The 23809-nt window shown below is 29.7% G+C and overlaps 2 protein-coding genes across 2 annotated transcripts; one reads left to right on the forward strand and one right to left on the reverse strand.

The window, feature by feature from the left end:
* The first annotated feature begins 5647 nt into the window (after positions 1-5647).
* On the forward strand, positions 5648-12306 carry LOC145603132 (transcription factor NAI1-like). The gene is made up of 4 exons (XM_081659265.1): positions 5648-5683; positions 5825-6184; positions 10043-10429; positions 12220-12306. Exons 1-4 carry the CDS (start codon positions 5648-5650, stop codon positions 12304-12306), a joined length of 870 nt encoding a protein of 289 aa, XP_081515391.1.
* A 4520-nt stretch (positions 12307-16826) lies between these two features.
* LOC145600861 (transcription factor bHLH19-like) lies at positions 16827-18018 on the reverse strand. The gene is made up of 3 exons (XM_081656714.1): positions 17986-18018; positions 17356-17616; positions 16827-16904 (listed from the first exon to the last, which is right to left on the reverse strand). Exons 1-3 carry the CDS (start codon positions 18016-18018, stop codon positions 16827-16829), a joined length of 372 nt encoding a protein of 123 aa, XP_081512840.1.
* Positions 18019-23809: the final 5791 nt, after the last annotated feature.

The following is a 23809-nucleotide window of genomic DNA, read 5'->3' on the forward strand; positions in this document are numbered from 1 at the left end:
TAAGCAAAAATAATAATAATTCTATTATTGTTGGTGATGGTAGCAAAATTCTAATACTAGTACATGATTATGGTCACGATTCCTTAGATCACAACACAATTCAACTAAAAAATATCCTCCATGTTCCCAAACTTGTCAAAAATCTCATCTCAGTTAGAAAATTCACAATTGATAATATATAATGTGTCTATTGAGTTTGATCCTTGTGTGTTTTCTGTGATGGACTTGCAGACAGGGAGTAAAATAGTGAGATGTATTAGCAGTGGCGATCTCTACCCTTTCTTCACCGATCGTCAACTCCTTTCAACCTCTATCCCGTCAGCTTTTGCAGTTATATTGTGAATTATTATTTTGTTGGTGATGGTAGCTAGCCAATCTAACAATATATTGTTGAAGCCAACATATGTAATACTTTGTATGTATTAGGTTGTGAATTTGTACCATTGATAGTGCAGTGCAACGGTATTATAAATAGTTGTATTGGTACTAAAAAGATTATAATGGTACAGTACACTAAATTTCAAAAATTAAAGTGTTGTAACACGGTCCCATCGCCTTATATTGTTGTACAAAATGTCTAAAATCACCTTGATTATGCATTTGATTTTGCATAACAATAATGCTTTTGGAATGCCTCCACTACCCTAGTATTTTGCTTCTTTAATATTGCAGTATGAAGGGATCTCACACACCTATATTTAAATAGAGATACGAGTATGTGGTTAAAGAATAGTACTAAAAGTACAAACGTAGTAAGGTCTAAGACATCTAGCTAGATAAACCCAAACAGGAAATGGAAATGGATTGAAGAAGTTAATAGACCTTTCAAATAGAGCTTAAAGCCTAGTCCAAAATCATTTCTAACCTTACTAGGCCCAACATGGTGGAATCTCGTCCAAATAACCCTAAACTACCCTTTGTGGACCTAAACTGACTTAAAATTTTACATTCTATGCTCAAACCTAGGGCGGAATGCTTGAACATGAAAGGATGTCAGTGGGGCGGGTCAAGTATGAGACCCGCTCCAGTGGGACGGGGATGGGTCTCAGTTTGGCGGGTGGTGGGGGCGGGGATGGGGATTAAAACCACACCCGCCATGGGTAATGGGCCGAGGGTGATTTTTAAGTTGTACCCGCTCCATCCCCGCACCGCTCCATCCGCCCCACTTCGTACCCGCCCCATCCCCACCTCATACCCACATCTATATATCTTTAAAAGCAGAATTATATACTTTGTACTACACTTATATTATAAACAAAAATGTGTGTAATATTAAGAATTCCTTTTATTATTATTACTGCTACTGCTACTGCTACTGCTACTGCTATTATTATTATTATTATTATTATTATTATTATCCGTATTAATTATGTAGGATTGTGTATTTGAAAGACGGAGATTAGGTGGGTCTTGGGTGGGGATTAGGCGGGTCTTTGGTGGGGATTAGGTGGAGATGAATATCCAAGTGGGGGATGGGGCGAGGATGGTTTGGGAGTAGTACCCGTCGGGGCAGGGATGGGGATGAATGTTGGATCTGCCACGGGGATAGGGATGAAAATTTTAGGTGGGGGTGGGGATCAGATGGGGATGGGAAGGCCAACATCCGCCCCGCCCCATTGACATCCCTACACATGATGTGAAATTTTACGTTAGGAAACCACCGCACTACGCTGGTTGCCACACAAATAGAACACAGGGAACTAGTAATTGGTTAATAATTGTCAATAAAATAGAAAAAATTTACTTAGGGCCTGTTCACTTCAGCTTAATTTCAGTTCAGTTCAGTTCAACTTTAATAAGTTCAGTTCAGTTCAGCTCCAATCAGTTCAGTTCAGTTTAGCTCTTAGGGTTTGTTCTCATAAGATTATTTTCAATTCAGCTTTAATAAGTTCAGTTCAGTTCAATTTAGTTCTATTCAGTTCAGTTTAGCTCTTAATTTCCTTCTCTTATAACATATTCATTTAAGTTCAGTTTAGTTTAGTTCAGTTCAGTTTTGCTCTAATAAGTTCAATTTAGTTTAGGTTAATCAATGAGAACATACCCTTAATTTCCTTCTCTCATAAAATATTCATTTCAGCTCAGTTCAGTTCAGTTCAACTCCAATCAGTTCAGTTCAGTTCAGCTCCAATCAGTTCACTTCAATTAAACTCATTCAGTAAATGTGAACAGACTCTTAGTATATAAAAATTATGTACAAATAATATTTAATTATGTAGCAGTATAAGGAAAATGATTAAGGGCTACATATAGGCATTAAATACACTTCTAAAAGTGTACAAATTTAGGAATTGATAACAAATTAAAAATATGTGCAAATCAGTGTAAGAAGGCTCTGTTCACTTCACCTTATTTTTGCTGAACTGAAATTTTTTTTACTAAACAAATTATATTTGCTGAACTTAAATTATTTTTACTGAACAGAAATTAATTTTTACTAAACTGAAATTATTTTTGCTGAACTGAAATTATTTTTTAGCGATTATTTATTATATTTCTTCTTTAAGAAAACTGAACTTATTTTTACTAAACTAATTTTTTTTTTTACTGAAATGAAATTAATTTTACTAAACCGAACTTATTTTTGCTTAAATGAAATTATTTTTACTTAATATTGTGAAGTGAACAGGGCCTAATTAATACTTAATTTTTTTTTAATAAAAATATGTGTACATCAATGTATTAATGATAAAAAAGTAAATACATTTACGGAGTAAAATAAACATTAATTACACTAAAATTTATTCATATATTTGTCATCCAAAAGTTTTGGGTGAGACGGACTCACGTGAGTCCACTATCATGTTTTTGGTGTTGCGGGCCTCGTGATCGGGTTTAGTTAGCCCGCGCCTTTATATTGGACTTTTGTTATTGAGCCCGGTCTCACGTGAGTCCGGTCTCACACAAAACCTTTTGATTTGTCATTAATTCAAAAATTTACATTATTTAAGAAAGTATATTTAATGCTTAAGGACTATATATAGCATTGCCTGCAGAATGAGTACAAGTATAAAGTACTCCCAGAATAAAGACTATGGTTAATAATCCCAAAGAAACAAAACATAAAAACGATTCTTTGTGTCGAGATCGAGTTAATGAATTATATACTCTACTTACTACTCTGTAAATAATAAACATGAAGCATGCAGAAATATAAATATAAACATCAAGGCAGTCGGGAACAACTTGGTTAATTTTTATGTTAGTCATGTTAAGTGTAATGGTAATGTAGTTGTGCACTACTCTGTGAGGTTATTACTTCCCCCTAGCGGGCCGGAGTTTGTATTTCTTGACTCTTTCCCTCAAGATACATAGCCTTGGCGGAGCTTGATTTGGTGTGATTAATATAATTCCCGACTTACTTTCATATATATATATATATATATATATAATAATAATAATAATAATAATAATAATAATAATAATAATAATAATTGAGTAAGAGTATTTTGATTTTATTTTTAGTTATAGGCCCACAAGGATGGTGATGTATGAGGAGCCACTGCATGAGACCTTTATTTGCTGTCCAGCTTCTTAAGTAACTACGTTTACTCAACATTTGGTGGCTCCATCTTAGAGTGGATTTTTACAAAATTACAATAGAAAGAGGTGCAAAGGCAAAAGACTAACACCAGATTTGATGTCAATCTTGGAGTACCACGACTTAAACCAACCAACATAGCTGATATCTACAAGCATGTAATAGAATGAATATAGATAAATTATAGTAAAAGAAGGATTGATGTATTAATTTTTCTCTAACAGTGCACTTATAAGTTGGTTTTAGGGCCTATTCTGTTCAGCTTATTTTCAGTTCAGCTCCAATCAGTTTAGTTTCTAATTTCCTTCTCTCATAAAGTATTTAGTTTAGTTTAGTTCAGCTCCAATCAGTTCAGTTCAATAAATGAGAACAGGCCTTAGGCGCCGTTCACTTCACCTTATTTTTGTTGAACTGAAATTAATTTTACTGAACTAAAATTATTTTTGTTGAACTTAAATTTTTTTTACTGTAGTGAAATTATTTTTACTGGAGTGAAATTAATTTTGCTGAACTGAAATTATTTTGACTAATTCTCTATTATATTTTTTCTTTAGAGTTACTAATTTTTACTGAATTGAAATTAATTTCACTGAACTGAACTTATTTTTACTAAATTGAAATTATTTTAACTGAATATTATTTTTTAAAGGTGAACTTAACAGGGCCTGAACTGAACCGAACTAATATTAAGTAAATGTGAACAAACCCTTAATTAGTCTTACAATGATAAAAAAGGTTTTATTTAAAAAATTTGTATAAGTATAAATGGTGTAAAATCATAGAAGTGGAATATATATAGTCAACCTTCTAACAACTTCTTGCATACACATTCTGTATATTTAACATAAACTAGAGTTTCTTAACTTAGGGCCTGTTCATATTTACTGAACTGAGCTGAACTGAACTGAACTGATTGGAGCTGAACTGAACTGAACTGAACTGATTGGAACTGAACTGAACTGAACTGAACTGAATTGAGCTGAAATGAATATTTTATGTGAGAGGGAAATTCAGAGCTGAACTGAACTGAACTGAACTGAACTGATTGGAACTGAACTGAACTGAATTGAGCTGAAATGAATATTTTATGTGAGAGGGAAATTCAGAGCTGAACTGAACTGAACTGATTGGAACTGAACTAAACTGAACTGAACTGATTGGAGCTGAACTGAACTGAACTGAACTGAAATTAAGTAAATATGAACAGGCCCTTAGCCTTTCTGTATTATTCTATACGCCTGTTTAACTTCAATAGTTAAAAGAAATCATCAATTGATATAATAAATAACTTGCAACATTCAGATAAAATTGTACCCAAGCTTATTTTAGGAAAAACAAAAAAGAAAAGAAAAAAAACTGTCCCTTTTTTCTTTTCTTCTTGTTTTACTGCTATCCCTAAGCTTGTGTTTTAGTATTAGTAAAAAAAGTCATTGTTAAAGTTGTATTTCTTACAACGGTAATTGGAGGAAGTTATAAAATAAACTACTACATCCGTTTTATATTATTTACAACAAAAAGGTATATTTGTGAGACATAAAAAATATTTTTTTGCTGTAAATAATATACGTATGAAACAAAAAAAAAAAACAGTAGTAAAATAAATAATGAAGAATCACAATTCAGTGATTCATCCTTTTGAATGGTCAAGCAAAGATGACTTTCTACAACACGTCTATTTAGGCATAAGCACATAACAACCTTGTAAATATAAATAGGAACGACCCACATGTTTTATTTTTTAGTCGATGTATACAATTTAATAATCAAATCCAAAGTGCATATAAATTATATGATAAATCATCATCCATTATTTCATTTACATTCAACATTTAAATTTGGCATCCTTTTCAAGGTACGCATCATTTTCCAACCCCTAATTTTTTTTCTTTTAATTTCAAACTTCAATGGTTGCACCACTATTCCTGCATTAAATTATTTACTTGAAGTTATGAATCAGACGTATTTAACCTCGAAATCCCTTCAACATGACATTTTAATAGTCATTAAATTTATATGATTTCATTTAATTGCGCATGTGCATCTCGAAAAAGATAATTTTGTTAACTTTCTTGATTAATGCAGTTTTCTTAGCATTTCTTTTAGCAATTCATGGAAATGTCTTCCGAAGAATGGTTATCTGATCTTGTAAGTTTTTTTTTTTTACAACTGATTTTTCCAAAATCAATTAAAATAATTAAATTAAATTAAATTAATTAGTACGTTCCACAAAAAAAAGAAAAAAAAAAATCAGGGATTCATAGAGAATAATATATATGTACTTTGCAGGAGAAGGAAGATCCAGCATCAATATTGCATCATTGTGAAATGGTGATGAGCTCAGATGTGTTTGAATTCGAAGATATTTTTGAAACACGAGATGTGATCTTGGACATCAATAATGATAGTTTGGAGGCGGTTGTTATGGAGGTGACAAATGAGATCACACCGAGTAGTTGGAGCTCATCCGGGAAGCTCATATGTTTTGGGAGCTCGGAATTCGAAACCAATCCGCCTAAACTTAGTAATGGTAACAACAAGAGGGTTATGTTGACTTCTAATGAGCACGTAGTTGCGGAGAGGAGGCGAAGGGAGAAGATGACTCAAGGGTTTATTGCTCTCTCTGCCCTAATTCCTGCTCTCAACAAGGTACATATACATTAATTACTAGCTAGCTTCTTAATTATTTTTTTGCAAGCAAAAACATAAGTAAATCTATTTATGTATTGGTCAAATCTAATTGATCACCTTTAAATTCAAAAGGTTTCTTTTTTTTTTTTTTTTTTTTTTTTATTTTTTTTTTATGGGTCAAAAAGAAAAAAAAAAGGTTTCTTTTTTACTTGGTGAAATGGAGGGGGCCTCAAATTCAAAGGGACTTTTATTATTGGATTGGAATTTATTTAAGCGAAACATAAATTCAATTCATGATCATAGATACAGATGATCATATATTATTTTTGTTCTTTTAGATTTGAATTCAATTGGGAGCAAATTAATTCAATAATAATACCACGAGTAGTTATTAGGACTAAATATAGATAGGTGAGTGTAAATTAAATATCATTTAATCACTGCTTCAACTATATATCTACAATATGTTTTAGAATAACGCTTGTCCGTTCAAAAAAAGAATAACGCTTGTAGATTTAAAATTGCATTGTAGGCTAATTTCTAGCTTTTTAATACTTCAGTACCAAAATATATAAACTTCATCGAAACTCTAATGGACCTAATCCGAGGGAAAGCCCCATTTTATACTTTTTTATAAAAGTATATATGTACATAATAACATAAAATTTGCCAAGAAAATTATACTTAAGCTTAGCTATGACTTACTATGAAGTATGAACCAATACAATGGATTCGATCTGTAGTCATTTTTTTTTTATTCAATGAGTATCTGGTATAATTCATATAAATGTAATGAAGGTAATTATATTACCTACAGTTTTTAGGTCATTAAAATAGAAGCACTCTAAGCAAAAAAAAAAAAAAAAAAAAAAAAAAAAAAAAAAAAAACCCTCATCATTTTGATGCTAAATGTTTATTTATAAGAATATTTGAAAAAAGTAGGCATAACCGAATAAATTATATAATCGATCGTTTGGGCTTTGTTTGGTTGAAGGGATTTTGTAGGAAAAGAAAATAAATGATTTTTTAAAATAAATAAAAATAAATTGTTTTCTCATGTTTGGTACTCGTATAATATATGAGAATTAATGGGAAAGGAAAGGAAGTGGATGCTTCTTTACATTATTTTCACTCTTCTTTCATCCTAAAATTGAAGAAATTTGAGAGGAAAGAGAAAGGAAAAAAAAACGAAAGATGTTTCGATTCTCTTCCCTTCATATCCTTCATTCCTTCCATTATTGATCAAATATTGGAAAATAAAATCTATATTTTCTATTTTTTTTTTTTCCTTTACTAATATTGAACCAAAAAGGGCCTCAGGGATTAATGGATATATTAGATGAATTGGTTTAAAATCCAATTAAAAAAAAAAGTTGTTTTCAATGAATCTCTCTCATAGTCAAGACAAGCGTGATACACCCTTTATTTATTTATTTATTTTTTTTATAACATTGAAACCACATTTTGGACTAGAAATTTATTTGTATACCATGTATAGTTTTGTATGAGTTGGCCTTGAATTACTTTGTTGTAGAGCTAACATTTGGGATATCTGGAGAAGAAATGTAAGGAATGGCAAGAAACAAAAGATATCTATCTATAATATCTATAAATAACAAGAAAATTTGCATAAATCTAGAGTGTCACCTGTTTTTCTAAAAATACTCTATTTATTTTTCTTTTAACATTGATTTTTAAAATTATTTTGTAAAGCTGCATTCCTTTCATTTTTTTTTCTTTTTTTTTTAATAATTTAAAAAGGTTGCTCTATTTTGCTAACAATAAGGGCCTGTTGTCATTGATTGAACTCAGCTGAACTGAACTGAACTGAACTGAAATCAGCTGAACTGAACTGAACTGAACTGAACTGAACTCAGCTGAACTGAACTGAACTAAACTGACCTGAACTGAAATGAATATTTTATAAGAGAAGGAAATTAGGAGCTGAACTGAACTGAACTGAACTGAATTGAGCTGAACTGAACTGAACTGAACTCAGCTGAACTGAACTGAACTGAACTCAGCTGAACTGAACTGAACTGAACTGAACTGAATTTCAACGTAAGAGAACAGGCTTTAAGACCCTGTTCTTTTCACCTTAAAAAAATAGTATCAAGTAAAAATAATTTCAGTTCAGTTTAGTAAAAATAATTTCTATTCAGTAAAAATAAGTCCAGTTCAGTAATATTCAGTTTTCTTAAAGAAGAATTATAATAGAAAATCAGTAAAAATAATTTCAGTTCAGTAAAATTAATTTAAGTTCAATAAAAATAATTTAAGTTCAGCAAATATAATTTTGTTTCAGCAAAAATAATTTAAGTTCAGCAAAAATAAAGTGAAGAGAACGGGGCCAAACTTTTTATTAATTTCTTCATATACTCTGCTAATAATTCATTTTTGGAACCTTTCAAATCATCGTTATTTATTTTATTTTATTTTATTTGCATTAAATTTAACTGTGGAAATGAAAAAGATATACTACTCCCTCCGTATTTTTTTTAAGTGTTACACTTTTACCGGCACATAGTTTTAGACAATTTAGTTGACTTTAATAAAATAAGAGGTAAGTGGGGGTAGTTGGAGTATTAAAAAATTGTAAAAGAAAGATAGTGGGGTTAATAGTTTATTGAAAAAAGTAATAAATGTGAGAAGAAAGATATAATAAAAAAAGTAATAAATGTCCTTTAATTTTCCATTAATAGTAGGTTTGAGTGGGGACCATGAGAGGAGAGAGATATAATATTTTAATGTAGTTTTTTGCCAAAAAAGAAAGTGTAACACTTATTAAAATACGGCCGGATTTGGTAAGTATAACACTTATTAAAACACGGAGGGAGTATATATATAAATAAGTTAGGTAAAATTTGAGAAAAAAAAATGTATATAAAGTATATACAATTATACATGTACATATTTATTTGTCATTTGGAAAATATATTAAATATGTACCATTATACCATGTAATGGTACTATTTATTTATTTAGTTGTATCTTATACATATGTTAACATTTACAATTTTAACATACTATTTGTTTTAAAATATTTAGGGTCTTTTAATCGATACTTCTCCATTTTTTTATTGGATTTCTTAAAGGGAGGTTATGGTATTTTCATTTTGTTAGACATAACACATGTTTCTTATTAAATCTTTTTGAATTGGTTTTATAATTGAGAAAAAAAAAAAAAAAAAAGTAAACCCAAGATTCCCTACTTTAATAAAAGATGTAATTATGCTACTTTATATGTTTATACATACTTAAATTAGGTTTAAGTCATAACTCATAAGTAGATATGGTAGTAAGGGTCAAATCAAAAAGCACCTTTATAAGAAATTAATGGAAAATTAAAGGACATGTACACGTTTTTTTTTTTATTTGACCTCATATGTACTCCTTTATAAATTGCATTGTATATACTAGTATATTTTCTTCCTAAAACATAATCTACAATACTATTAAATGGTTGGATTGTTCTTGATCACAAAGTCTAATCACTACATTAAGGGCCTGTTCACATTTACTGAACTAAGCTGAACTGAACTGAACTGAACTGATTGGAGCTGAACTGAACTAAATTGAGCTGAAATGAATATTTTATGAGAGAAGGAAATTAAGAGCTGAACTGAACTGAACTGAACTGAACTGAAATTAAGTAAATGTGAACAGACCCTAATTTAAGCAATATATTAAAGGGAAATGGACTTTTTAAAAAGTTAAACTTATTATTTACTCTAGTATACTTCTCATTGTTGGATCCCCCATAAGATTTAACCTATATGTTTTCTTTTTATATAGATAGTATCATACATGACAAACTTGATTTGACTATTGGCAATACTTGTATTATATAATGGATTGTTAAACACTATAATGCAGACGGACAAGGCATCAATTCTAGCTGAAACAGTTGAGTACTTAAAACAACTTGAAAATCGAGCTAAGGTTTTGGAAGAGCAGACGTCGAAGAAGACAATGGAGTCGGTTTGTCTTGTTAACAAGATACAAACGCAAACTTTTGATGATGCTGCAAATTCTGTTTCTGATGTTCGTCAAAACTCCAACAAAACTATGAATCTTGATGATAACTTGGAAATCGAAGCCAAGGTTTTAAACAACAATATCCTCATTAGGGTTCACTCTCTTAAGATTAAAGGTCTCATTCAAAAGATTCTTGAGGAAATTGGAAACCTTAATTTGATCACTTTAAATTGCCAAACCACTCCATTTGGAAGCTATGCCATTAATATCACAATTATTGCTAAGGTATGCTACTCTTTTTTATTATATATCAATTTAACCATGATACAGTTGTCTAAATTAAGACTGATAATACTAATGTTAGGATAGTTAACGTGAAAAAGTGTAAGACAAAGTGAGTTGGTGTAAGAAATTAAAAAAGGTGATAAAGTAAGACATACAAAGTGTTAAGATAGGTAAATAGAGTCAAGTATATATGAGAAGTAAGATGATAAAAGGGTTAAAGGGATGGCATAAAGGGGAAAATACAAGTTAATCTGCCAATTAAACGAATTTTTGTTAATCTGATGGCATTTTTGTAAATATATTGAAATAGCAGGGTCATTTATTAAGTACTGTTCAATTACTGTTTGCTTTTTGCTTTTACTGTTTAGTGAGAAAATTACACATGTACCCCTCAATTAGTACATGGAAAGACGCATATACCCCTCCATTGCTACTTGCAAAGACAATTATACCCCCAGATAAACAAATTTGTTAATCTGGGGAATTGACTGGGGTCGGCTCGGCATAAAGAGGAATGAAAAAGTAAAAATGAGTTAAGCTTTCTGAGATAACAAAAGATTAAAAGGGATCTGCCATCTAATTTTAGAGATTACAACTTGGAAATAATTATTGATAACGGGAGACATAGGAGTATGATAATAAGATTATCTTCAATTAATTTAAGAACTCTTATAGTGTAAGTACGGGAAGATCAAAAAACAATAAAACATAATATATGCTATAAATCAAAGTAGACAAAATGAAGTAGTCCAAGGAAAATTGATGTAAATTGATGTTATATATGTGCTACTTGTGTGTTTCTTTGTTTAAACTTAACTCTTTTTAGTTTTCGGGTCCTCTTAATATGAAGCCCTATGGACCTCAAAAAAAAAAATGAAGCCCTATGCAATATGAGTCTTTGCACACTACATTTAACGACATTGACTATGAAAATGAGATTATTATTATTATTATTATTATTATTATTATTATTATTTGCGAGTCAGATGCTTTGATACAAAATTTGAAACTAGATCAATTTTTTTCCTTAAGCTTTGAAATTAATTGGCTTTTAAAAAAATATACAAATAACCCTAAACTGCATATATATATATATATATATATATATATATATATATATATATATATATATATATATATATAAAGTAACAATATGCAACTATATATATTTGTTATATATATACACCGACTCTTGATCACATACTGTCTAAATTTAAAATATCAAAGTATCTAGACTATCATTATATTGCCGACTTAGGGCCTGTTCTCTTACGTTGAAATTTAGTTCAGTTCAGTTCAGCTGAGTTCAGTTTAGTTCAGTTCAGTTCAGTTCAGTTCAGCTCAATTCAGTTCAGCTCCTAATTTCCTTCTCTTATAAAATATTCATTTCAGTTCAGTTCAGCCGAGTTCAGTTCAGTTCAGCTGAGTTTAGTTCAGTTCAGTTCAACTGAGTTCAGTCAATGAGAACAGGCCCTTAATCACTTTTTAAGGCTATTGTACTTAAAATTTCAAAATCTTACGTTGTGTCGCTCATATCATATACGTAGTATGTTTGAGAAGTTTCACATGCATACATATATATCAACTTGACCTTGACTATTTTTATTATTCATATAATTGACATGTTTGGCAATTTTAAATTATTTATATACTAACCTGACCATCGTATTCATAATATTAATATTTTTTTAATATTTAATTATACACATCTAAAGTCAAATTAATACACGAATGGAGGGAATATATCATAACCGCTTTATTTAACAACAATTTGTACACATGAATTTCAGGCGAGTGATGATTTTAGTATGAGCGCGCAGGCACTGGTGAAACACTTGGAAAATGCACTACAGCATATCATTTCCCAAAATATCTAAAATATCCAGTTTGTGATCCATACTTTGCTCCGCGTGATACTTTGAATAATTTCATTTTTATATAAACGATTTGAAAGACTTGTTAAATTATTTTTTATTGTTTGTAAATTGGAATACAATAACAGCAATAAATTATTTTGGATTTTTTGTTTATATTTTACATTCTAATACTTATATGTTTTTTTTGGTGTTCCGTCGGGTTCACCCTTTGGACTAATCCGGATTCTGAGATTTATTCTGGGTGATTAGGTTACGGTCCCTTCGTAATTGTTGTGGTGGGGGATCGAACACGGGTCGTCCCTACCAAGTGTAGCCACAATCACCACTACACCAACAGTCAATAGATTTCTAATACTTGTATGTAGTTATATATAAACGTGGATTAATAGAGCAAGATTTATTGTTATCTAGCTATGATGGTAATTCATGTGCTTTTCATTAAACGAGGTTTTGTGTTCAAACTTCTTTGTATGCATTTTTAGTTTATGATATTATGGATAAAAATATTGCTTGGTGAAGGGGCGTGATGCTAAAGATTATTGAATGGTGGGTGGCGTGATATTGGTGTAAGAAAGGCTACACATGGCACATAGACATTTTTATAAACGCCTTTTAATACGTAGCACTAGTATTTTGGCCTGGGCATGCCCGGCTCCGGGTCGAAATGGTGGTTGATTTTTAGTATACATTTAAATCAATGATACAGTTTTTTTCGTAATAAAATTCGTTTTCACATTTTCATCCACTACATATCATCAATACTTTGTATTCAATAAAGAACATAAAATGTGGCATAGCTTGGTGGTAAGACAGTTGTTTTACAGGTAGATATTGCATGTTTGAATCTTGTTTCTATTTTTTTTATAATGATGATTTGAATGCAATAAGAACCAAATAGACGAGAGTGACACGTGGCGCATGCAATAAAAAAACAAGTAGAGGAGAGTACCACAGAGTGGCACGTGGTACATAAACATCCTTTGGAACGCCATTTAATATATAGTATAGATAGATATTAGATAGATCTATGGTGATATATTAAATGCTTTGTCCGTTCATGAGAAAGTGTTACGTTTGCCATTTAGGCATTCCTCTTTAGGCCTTGTTTGGTTCACCTGATTTTTCTTAACTAAAATTATTTTTACTGAATTGAAATTTTTTTGCTAAACTTAAATTAATTTGGTTGATCTAAATTAATTTATTGATTCTATTATATATTAAATCTTTACAATATACTGAATTTTACTGAACAAATCTTAATTTTACTTAACTAAAATTAATTTACTGAACTGAACTTTACTTGTTTTTACCGAAACTCTAAAATGAAATTATTTTTATTGAACTGAAATAATATTTAATCAATATTTCATTTAAAGGTGAAGTGAATAGGGGCTCAACAGTTACGTTTTAATAATTTTTCTAGATTAAAATAATTATTTTTGTAAACACATTTCCCTAAATATTTTTCGTATAACTATTCCCATTTATCAAAATATTTTCATATTCTCAATGCAAATATTCCTATTTAGTTTACAAAAATATTTACCTACCCCCGATTGAAATATTATTATTTTCACAGTTAAGTTAATCCCTTTAGCATTTGACACATATAACCTCTAATCGTTCTTTTTCATTATCTTATATTCCTTGTTAATCGTATAAAACTACCAAACGTGACTTTCTTTCGAGAATAGAGGGAGTATTAACTAATGAAATTTTGTAAATTAAAATTTGCTAATTTGGATAAAATGAGCTAAACATGTTAGAGTAGTAGTGAGCTAAAAAAAATTAATTTTGCCTATTTCTATTTAAGTAAATAAGTAAGAACGGATGATTCTATGGTTGTCGTTTGAAAAATGATAACCATAATTTTTAGAAATGAACGATTAAGATTTAATGAATTTTGAATTATTTTTGAATGTTAATATTAATAAAAAATAAATTTAATTATTTCTTGATTAAAAAAAAAATTTCAATTGATCTTGTCTTTTTTTTTTTTTTTTTTTTTTTAATAATAAAAACTAGTTTTCATAAATTAATTTGAAAAAAAACCGAATATTAGAATATTTAATTTTCAAAAATTTAAAATGAATTCTTAAGATAAGGAAAATGAATTTTAATAAATAGAATTTAAAAATAATGTAAAAATCATTAAATCACAGCCATTCAATTTTAATAACGGTGGTAGTCATTTTTCAAATGACTATTTTAGAATTTTTAGTGAAGGCACTTCTTGGAAGTAGAACTTTATTTTAGGTTGAACTTTTAATTAGCATTATTATTGTTGGTGTTGTTGTTAGATGATATTGAAATTATTTTGTCTATTTAAAGTTAGTTAGAATGGGACGGAAGGATAAGAACAAAAGTTTGGAAATTTTGGTTATTACTCATTCCCTAGCAAACTAAATGAGCACTAAATAAAATTTTGATTTAGTTTTGTAATTGTATTTGAGAAACATTAAATAAGGGTATGCTAGTAAACTATTTAGGATAGATTAGAAATAATAATCCCAACTTTTGATTATTCTGAAATAATCTGAACTTTATGGGTCATTCTTTTTCTTCAATCCCTAACCATTCAACCAAAGTTAATGACCTATTACATCAGGTCACTTGACACGTGTCAAGTCCTGGTTGGTGTCAAGTCTTGGTTGGTCCAAAAAAATTAAAAAAAAAAAGAAAAACCCAGCCAGCAGCCTCCCCTCCCCCACCGCTCCACCATAACCAACCTCCACCACCACAGAAACCCGCCGCCTCACCATCACCGAAAAGCCGTCGTTCTTTCCCAGTGAACCGCGTTCTTCCCTCGCCGTTTTCCCTCTTTCCCGAAATCCCGTTCAACCCCTCACGCAGCCACCTAAAGCAAGCCCTTTTCCACTCTCGAAAAACCCCAATTACTCCTCCCCCACCTCGAAACCCTAGCGGCTAGGGTTTTTGACGGTGGGGAAGGGGTTTTGGTGGTTTTCGATGGTGGGGAAGGTGGTATAGAGGGATTTTTCAAGAGTAGGGCTGCTGGTTTTTGGGGATTTCGGGAGTAGGGCTAGTGGTTTTTGGGGTTTGGCTGGTGGCGTGGGAGTTTCGGGGAGGGGATGGTGGTTTGGGTCAAAGCGGCGACTCTAGTGGTGGGGGAGAGGCGGCCAGCCGACGAGGGAGGTGGCTGGGTTGGCGGGTTGCCGAATTTTTAGGGTGGTTAAGGTTTTGGCTAAGTGGTTTTTTCTTTTTTAATTTTGGTTTTTTTTTTAAAAATATTTTTGAACCAATTAATTTCTTACACATGTCACTTTAACAAAAAAAAAAAAACAACCCATTCAACCGGTAACCGGTATTTGGAATTGAAGAAAAAGAATACCCCCAAAGTTCGGATATTCCAGAATAAATGAAAGTTGGGGTTATTCTACCAAAATTGACGAAAGTTGGGTTTGTTTTTTCTAATTTTTCCAATCTTTTTTTTTTTAATAAAAACAGTACTAAAAATGTAGTATTTTTTTTTTTTTTGAAAAGTTGCACATAATGTATGTAAAGCGCCTGTTTTTAACAAAACTTGCAGATAAGCATATAATATATGTAAATGAGGAAAACAAACTTTAGTCATTTTGTACAAATGAGCAAACATGATAACATGTTCTTTAATTAACATCAAATTATATATGTTCTTTAACCTAGCTAGTGAAAAGAACATTCAAATTATATATGTTCTTTAATATTTACAATTCTATAACATATTCGTTTTAGTTTAACTATATGTTCTTTTCATTTTAGCTAAATGTTCTTTACATCTGATCTCTATACAATGTTCTTTCCTTTTTTTTTTTGGGAACGGATGTACCACGCGCATGGTACATCCGTCTCCACGAAACACTAATTGTCAAAGGAGTGACAATATAATTTTAAATAGTAGAATGACGTTTATGGAAAAGGAAAAATATTTACAGTAAGTACAAAGGGCAAGGGTTGAGCCGTGCTATACTGGGGTCAAAGTTGGGCTTATGTGGGCCTAAAAATAGGCAGAGGGCCGAGCCAATATCACAAAAGCGAGGTCTATATATCTAGTTTGTGATACGTAGTACTCCGTAGTAAAGAACAAAAGCGAGCACATTCCCCCAACCCTAACAGGCTAACATACCTCAAAACACCATGTTTCCACTAGTTATAGGTAAGGTAGTTCTACATAAGATGTGACAGAGTAACGCCTTAAGTTTGCTTTTAAGGGTATTATTTTAGAGGTGTTAAATAAGATAAATACAAAATGAAATATATTTGTAAACGTTTACCATTGCCTTTCAAAAGTGAAGTGTTACACAAGGACATATGTAGCACGCACATATTGTTTTCATACTCTAAACTTCTAAGTCTCAACCATTATGTTACATTGGTCCGGTGTTAAACATAACCATTGCACACCAAATTATATAGTAAATTTGTTGACAATGAAATAGCCATACTTTTGCACAGCTAGGATGATTCGTCAACCTTCATTTGATCCACCATACATATTCCCCGTTATTAATGGTCTTTAGAGTTTAGGGGCTAGCCACATCGAGAGCTGAGCGAAGAGTTTTAATAAGATCTTTCACCTTCTGGTTGAAACCCTTTTCCATCTACATAAACCAAAATCAAATCAAAGTAGATTAGCTAGGTTTTGTAGAGTTTTTCAAACCAAAGAACAGTAATAATCATTGATCGAATATATTTTCCTTTATATATTTGAAGTATATTGTTGCACTCGCAATGGATGTCATCATTATTTATTAGTTATTGTTTATAGATTGTGCATGTTAATTGTGTAATCCCTTGTTTTACTCATTTATATTAATAGTCAAAGATATCCCTTATTACTTATTAGCTAATGTACTTAGCCATATATAATACCTGGTGATATTCAATGCTCTAATCTTGTATTGTACTATATGTACTCTTGTATACTCATCAATATAATTAAGTTAGCTTTCCAACATTTTCTTTCTCATAACTCTATTAGCAGTATATAATAGTTAATACATACATTGGTAAAATTTTGTAACAGAAGGAGATGGAAGAAGGTTTAATTACCTGTGCAACGATTGTAATGTCCAAGGCCACATTGTCAAAGGGAATTATGCTACAATTAACAACACTTAGATCATACTTCTCTACCTCCTTAAGTATTGTCGTCAAAATCCCTTTCCTTTTCTCACAAAAGACGTTCAAGAGGATCTTCTCGTCGAATACCTTTAACACGATTTCTGGAGGTATAATATCAAGATTGGCACGGCTAGCATCACTGGTGGCTGTGTCATCTTCATCATTTTGTTCTTTACTACGTATCACAAACTATATATATAGATATATGAACCATGAGGAAAAGTGTACAAAAAATGTAGCCATAAAGTAAGAAGAAATTTCACATTCTATTATCTAAAAAAACATCATGCAAAATTTGGGGTAGATAATTAGAATAAATATATGAGTTTCCTTTGAATTTGCTACTTATAAAGAGTAAGTGATATAAAACCAAAGGACTCTATTACCCTATGTATATTCGATTTTTGTCATGTTTTTGCCAATGCATTATGCAGTTCATGCTTACAAATCAAAGTTTGTGTATAACTTAATTGCTATACTCTTGTACATACCCCATATTATTAGGGTTAATTAGATTCAAGGTATCGTTTTAAAAGCATAGAACTATGAATAGCTAACCAGGAAACTGATTATACTACCTTTCCTATCCATACTCTTAAAGTTTACAGTTTGCAAATGTATTGACAATTGAGGTATGTAATTGGAGAAAAAAAATATTGATGTGGCAACTGCGATTGTATAAAAATGTGGGTGAGTAATTGCATATGTATAACGTGGGTGAGCTGGGGATTGGGTAATAAATGAGATTTGCAAAGAATTAAATAAAGTAAAAGCGTAAAGAATTTTAAAAACAAAAATGAAAAAAAATCACAAAATTATGAAGTAAAAGGAGAAATTATTTATACCTGCGAAAGCTGAAAAATATGAATAGATGTTTTGTACAGTAGAAGATAAGAATAGTTGGGAGGAAGCAAGAGTTAATATTTGATTATGATCACTTTATTGAAGAAGCTTAGTTCTTTTTATAGGGGTAGCCCTTTTTTTTAAAAAAAAAAAAAATCGAAAACACTACCCATACCCCACGAATAAATTACTGATTCTATTCTTTTTAAACTACTACGGAGTACTTGTTATAAAAGTAACATTACGGGGTATTGTAGGATTCAGTTTCAATATACAAGTATATTTTTAAAATTTTACCTTTAAATAACTTTTACAAATATAACTTAAAATCTCTACAGTCAAATAAAATTTTTATTTTAATTTGAAGATGTGTAAATGAAAAAGAATGAAAGAAATGGAGGGAGTATATATATATATATATATATATATATATATATATATATATATATATATATATATATATATATATATATATATATATATATATATATATATATATATATATATATATATATATATATATATATATATATAGAGAGAGAGAGAGAGAGAGAGAGAGAGAGAGAGAGAGAGGAAGGCTCATGTAAGAACCCTCCTCTATATAAGAACCCAATCTTATATAAGAACCAATCTCAGCCCTTTATTAGTTTTGATCTAACCATCTAAAATGATCCTTTAGTAATGGCATTTCTGTAATTTTGACAATTTTGTATTTAGAACATAGAAAAAAAATTTAGAACATAGAAAAAAATTTAGAACATAAGTTGAAAAATTTTAGAACATAAGCAGAAAATTTTAGAATATAAGAAAAATAATTTAAAAGATAGCAAAAATTTAGAACATAAACAACTAAAATGTTAGAACATTATAAGTTGAAAAAATAATTTAGAACATAAGTTGAAAAATAATTTAAAACATAAGTTGAAAAAATAATTAATAACATAATCTGAAAAAAAAATAATTTAAAACATAGGAAATATTTAGAACATAAGCTGAAAAAATAATTTAGAACATAGGAACAAATTTAGTACATAATTTAAAAAACAGTTTAGAATATTATTTAAAATAATTTGGAACATAAGTAGGAAAAACTTAGAAAATAGGAAAAACTTTAGAACATAAGCTGAAAAAATAATTTAGAACATAGAAAAAAAATTTAGAACATAAGCTGGAAAAAATAATTTAGAACATAATCTAAAAAAAAAAAAAAATTAGAACATTATTGGAAAAAATTTGGAACATAAGTATGAAAATTTTTAGAATATAGGAAAAAGTTTAGAACATAAGTTGAAAAAAATTTAGAACATAGAAAAATGTTTAGAACATAATTAGTGTTCTTACATAAGAAAGGGTTCTTATATAAGGTGGGGTTCTAACCGGATCCCTCCCCTATATATATATATATATATATATATATATATATATATATATATATATATATATATATATATATATATATATATATATATATATATATATATATATATATATATATATATAGTTAATTATATAATCATAGTAAATGTATCAAATTTACAATTTTTTACAGTCACATTATTTCTATATACGTATTTTTTTTAAAAAATAAAAATCCACTTTCATACTCTTTCTTATCACTATCTTGGTAAATATTTGTTACAAAAAGAAAAGAAAAACTTATGAGATGAAGTAAATATAGAAAGTTACAAATGTAAATTATTCGTACAATACTCATTCTGTATCATAGCATTCAACTTATATTTTATATGAGAGTGCTCCTAATTTGGAAAGGATTTTTTTTTTTTTTTTTTTGAAGCTATTATGTATTTTGTAAAACGTATTACTAATCACAAAGTTTTATATGTGGCTGGCCACACCATATAGTCAGGATTACATGGTCGACCAAGGGTTACTTAGTCAAGAGTTACTTGATCGGTTAGCGATTACTCGGTCAACGATTACTCGGTTTGTGTTTTTAATGTGTATCAACCAGTCATATAAAAAACTCGTTGATCTAAAAGGAGAAAAAGACATTTGTATGACGAGTTGTTGAATCTTTAATACCCTACCTTTAATTAAAAATTATATTTCAACAAGAAATAAAAATTAAAATAAACAAACTTAGAAAGAAAAAAAATAGAGAGAGAGAGAGATTGCCCTTGCGTTGCACGGGGTAACAAGAAAAGCCACATGAGGGGACGCGAGACAGTTCTACAAGTAATTCCTACAGTCGTGATCTGTTGGCATCATGTAGTTGTTGCCGATTATCACAAAAAAAAAAAAATTAAAAAAAAAAAAAAATTGTAGTTGTTGCCAAATTAGACAAATTTACGTAGCATTTGTATAAGCTACAAACAAAATTTGGAAAAGTGTTTTTTTTTTCTTTTCTTTTTTTTTTTTGTTAAAAGAGGTCAACTTAGGAGTTTTAATATTAAAAAAATGAAACAAAGAAAAAATTGGATGAAAGAGGTTCATGACCTGGTCTTGAAGATGACCAAGTTGAAAATTTGGTCATGAATATGTTAATGACAAGTGGCAGTGTATTATTGGAAGAAGAAAAAGGCAAACTTATTTTGGGGTATGGTAAAAATAGGAGAGAGAAAATCATGACCAAAGTTATTTTGGGCAACCATTGAAAGTCTTTGGTCATGTGACTTGGTCATGGATGAGTGAAAAGAGAAACAGACATTTTAATAATTCATGACCAAATATTGTAGGTCATCCATTGGGTATGCACTTAGGCCCCATGAATCCTAGGCTTAAAGCAGTACCATTCAACACTTTCTTTTTAAAGTACTCCTAAAAGTTACTCCTTTTAGATTCATTGCACCAAGCTACTATAACAAAATTGTAGAGTTGTTCATGGGCAGGACACCAGGACGGCCCACTAAGCCTGCCCAACATGACCCGTAAAAGGGTGGGCTTGGACAACTTTATTTGAAAAAAATGGATACTTGGGCAACATAGTCCGACCCGTTATTATAAATGGACAGGTATGGAAAAAATAATATGTAGCGTGCTCTGTCCTGCCCGGCCTGTTTATAAACCGATGATAATCATTTATTTTATAAACAGATAATGGCGATTAACATGAGCATATATGTCTAAATTAATATCAATTCAGCTGGAAAACGCTACACTGCCCATAATTATATTGAAAGCTTCAATAAGTTACGATACAACACTTTGTAGAACACTACTTCACCAATCTATTCAATTGTTCACACACACTTACAATACATAAGAATTGACCCTTGGACAAATTTTCTTACAATGGCACAAGATTTACACTCATACAACGACTATTCAATGCCATATTTGTACCATTTAGTTAGTTTAATATATTACTTCCTCCGTCCCATAATCTAATGCTTGTTCCATTATCTGTTATACATAATATATAATTGACAAGCTTGCATGAATTTTCCCCCTCAAATTTGACTATTAATCAATATCCTTAATTATGTATTATGATATTAACTATATAGTAATTCTTGACATTTCAATAATATACATTAAGATAAATTCAAAAATAACTTACTTAAATTATTAACAAACGTATTTGAGTAGTAAAAAAAAGATGGTCAAGGTTATGAAAAAAGTCAAGTATGTCAGTTATAATGGAACATATTCATTTTGCATATCATTAACCATCAATATCTTTAATCACGAGCTCCCCTTCTGGTTCTAGGTTATCACCTGCATTGTGGCTCTCAAAAACTTTAATCACATATTAATAAATGTTTTGAAAAGTTAATATTAATTTTTTTTTTCACATTGAGACGGATTTTACAATATCTTGCATGATTTGGACGTTTTTATAGTGGTCATATTGACTATATTATTTTAATGATAAATAATATGTTCGGTTCATTTTTTCACATTATAATATGAACACAATTAGTCTTCTAACATCTACAATGCAAATATATAATTTTTGAAACTTTTGATCCAACATAAAATAAATATTTTTCAAGAAACTATAAAATAATTATAAAAATTACATAATGAAACAAAAAATTTGATAAATAAAAAAATGTTAAAAATGTACTATTTTATACCAAAAATTAAGTAATACGGAGTAAAATTTATTAGTTGAAGAAAAAATATTAAAACATTATAATAGTCATATTTCAAATGACCACCTATAAAATAATGGAAGATCTTTTTGCTAAATCTTTATTCAGAAGTACAATAATTTATAGGCAGAGTAAATTAATATAAAGGCAGATAAAGTCATGCATTTTTATTTATTTTTTATTTAATTTAGGATTATCATAAATATGGTCCTAAAAGAAACGAAAAAGGAAATATTAAGGATATAATCACATTGAATACATTAAATTTTTAAATGGACCTGGTTTCACACTAATTTATTGTGGACCACCAACATTAGAAATCATATGATTGTTTTATTAATAAAAAAAGGTTACTATATCAAAATAAAGGTTATTATGTTGAAATAAAAGTTAATTAGTGTGACATTATAAAAGCTATAAGACTTTTTTTTTTTTTTTAATATAAAGCTTAATAATCACTATGTTGAAATTAGGTCACTATTCAACATTATGCCGTACTTTAAATTCATAATAACATTAAATGTCACACAAGTTTTAAAAAAGGTTACTGTGTTAAAAAGTAAGGTTACTATATTAACATTAGGGGTCACTATGTTGAATATAATGTCAGTTACGTGTGTATAAACCTTAAATCTACAATAATATTATTGTGGACCAGGTCCACGCAAGATTTTACGAATCACAAATTTCTAACTTTATCCAATTTTAGAAAGTATTTTTAAAGCTTATATCATTACCTTTAATTTATCTTTTAACATTTTGATTTGTTACAGATTGTAGTTAATTTTCTTAATGGAACAGTTGAACTTATAAGGGAGCAAGGATACTTCATTCAACGGGAAGCCATCAAAAATGAAATTAGATAAGTCTGAATTATCATGTGACCATTTATTTCTGTTGTTCAGTTGATAGTTAACAGTTCACTATTTAAGATAAAATAGCACGCAATAAGCCGATGACCATAATTCCTTTTTTTTTTTTTTTTTTGAAGGAACGATGACCATAATTCCTTACTAGGGATAAAATAATACTCTCCCCTTCATTCATTCATAATAATTCCTTACTAATATATATTATCCCTCAGTTTATTATATAATAATGTTTTTGTTTACGTATATTATTAATGCAAATGTTTGATTGTAAATATCTTTAATCACATGCTAACAAAAATAGTAAACATTAGATATTAATATAATAATGTATTCACCAAGACAAATCAAACTACCTAAGACCTCATAGGCATATAACTGTGTTTGTTTTTATAGATTGAGAGAAACTTAGAATAATCTCTTTCATTATTAATATTACGTAGTTCAAAAATTCTAAATAAGAACATTATTGTGAAACTGAGGGAGTACTAGCTAGCTTTTATATTCATACGATCAGTGGCAGATCCAGGATTTCCGAGCTTGTGAGTCACTGTGAATTGTTGATCACTTGTAAAAGTACAAAAAAAATTTCGAATCCAAAAATATTATTAA

Source organism: Chenopodium album, chromosome 21 (genome assembly GCF_948465745.1).
Source record: "Chenopodium album chromosome 21, dcCheAlbu1.1, whole genome shotgun sequence".
NCBI lineage: Eukaryota > Viridiplantae > Streptophyta > Magnoliopsida > Caryophyllales > Amaranthaceae > Chenopodium > Chenopodium album.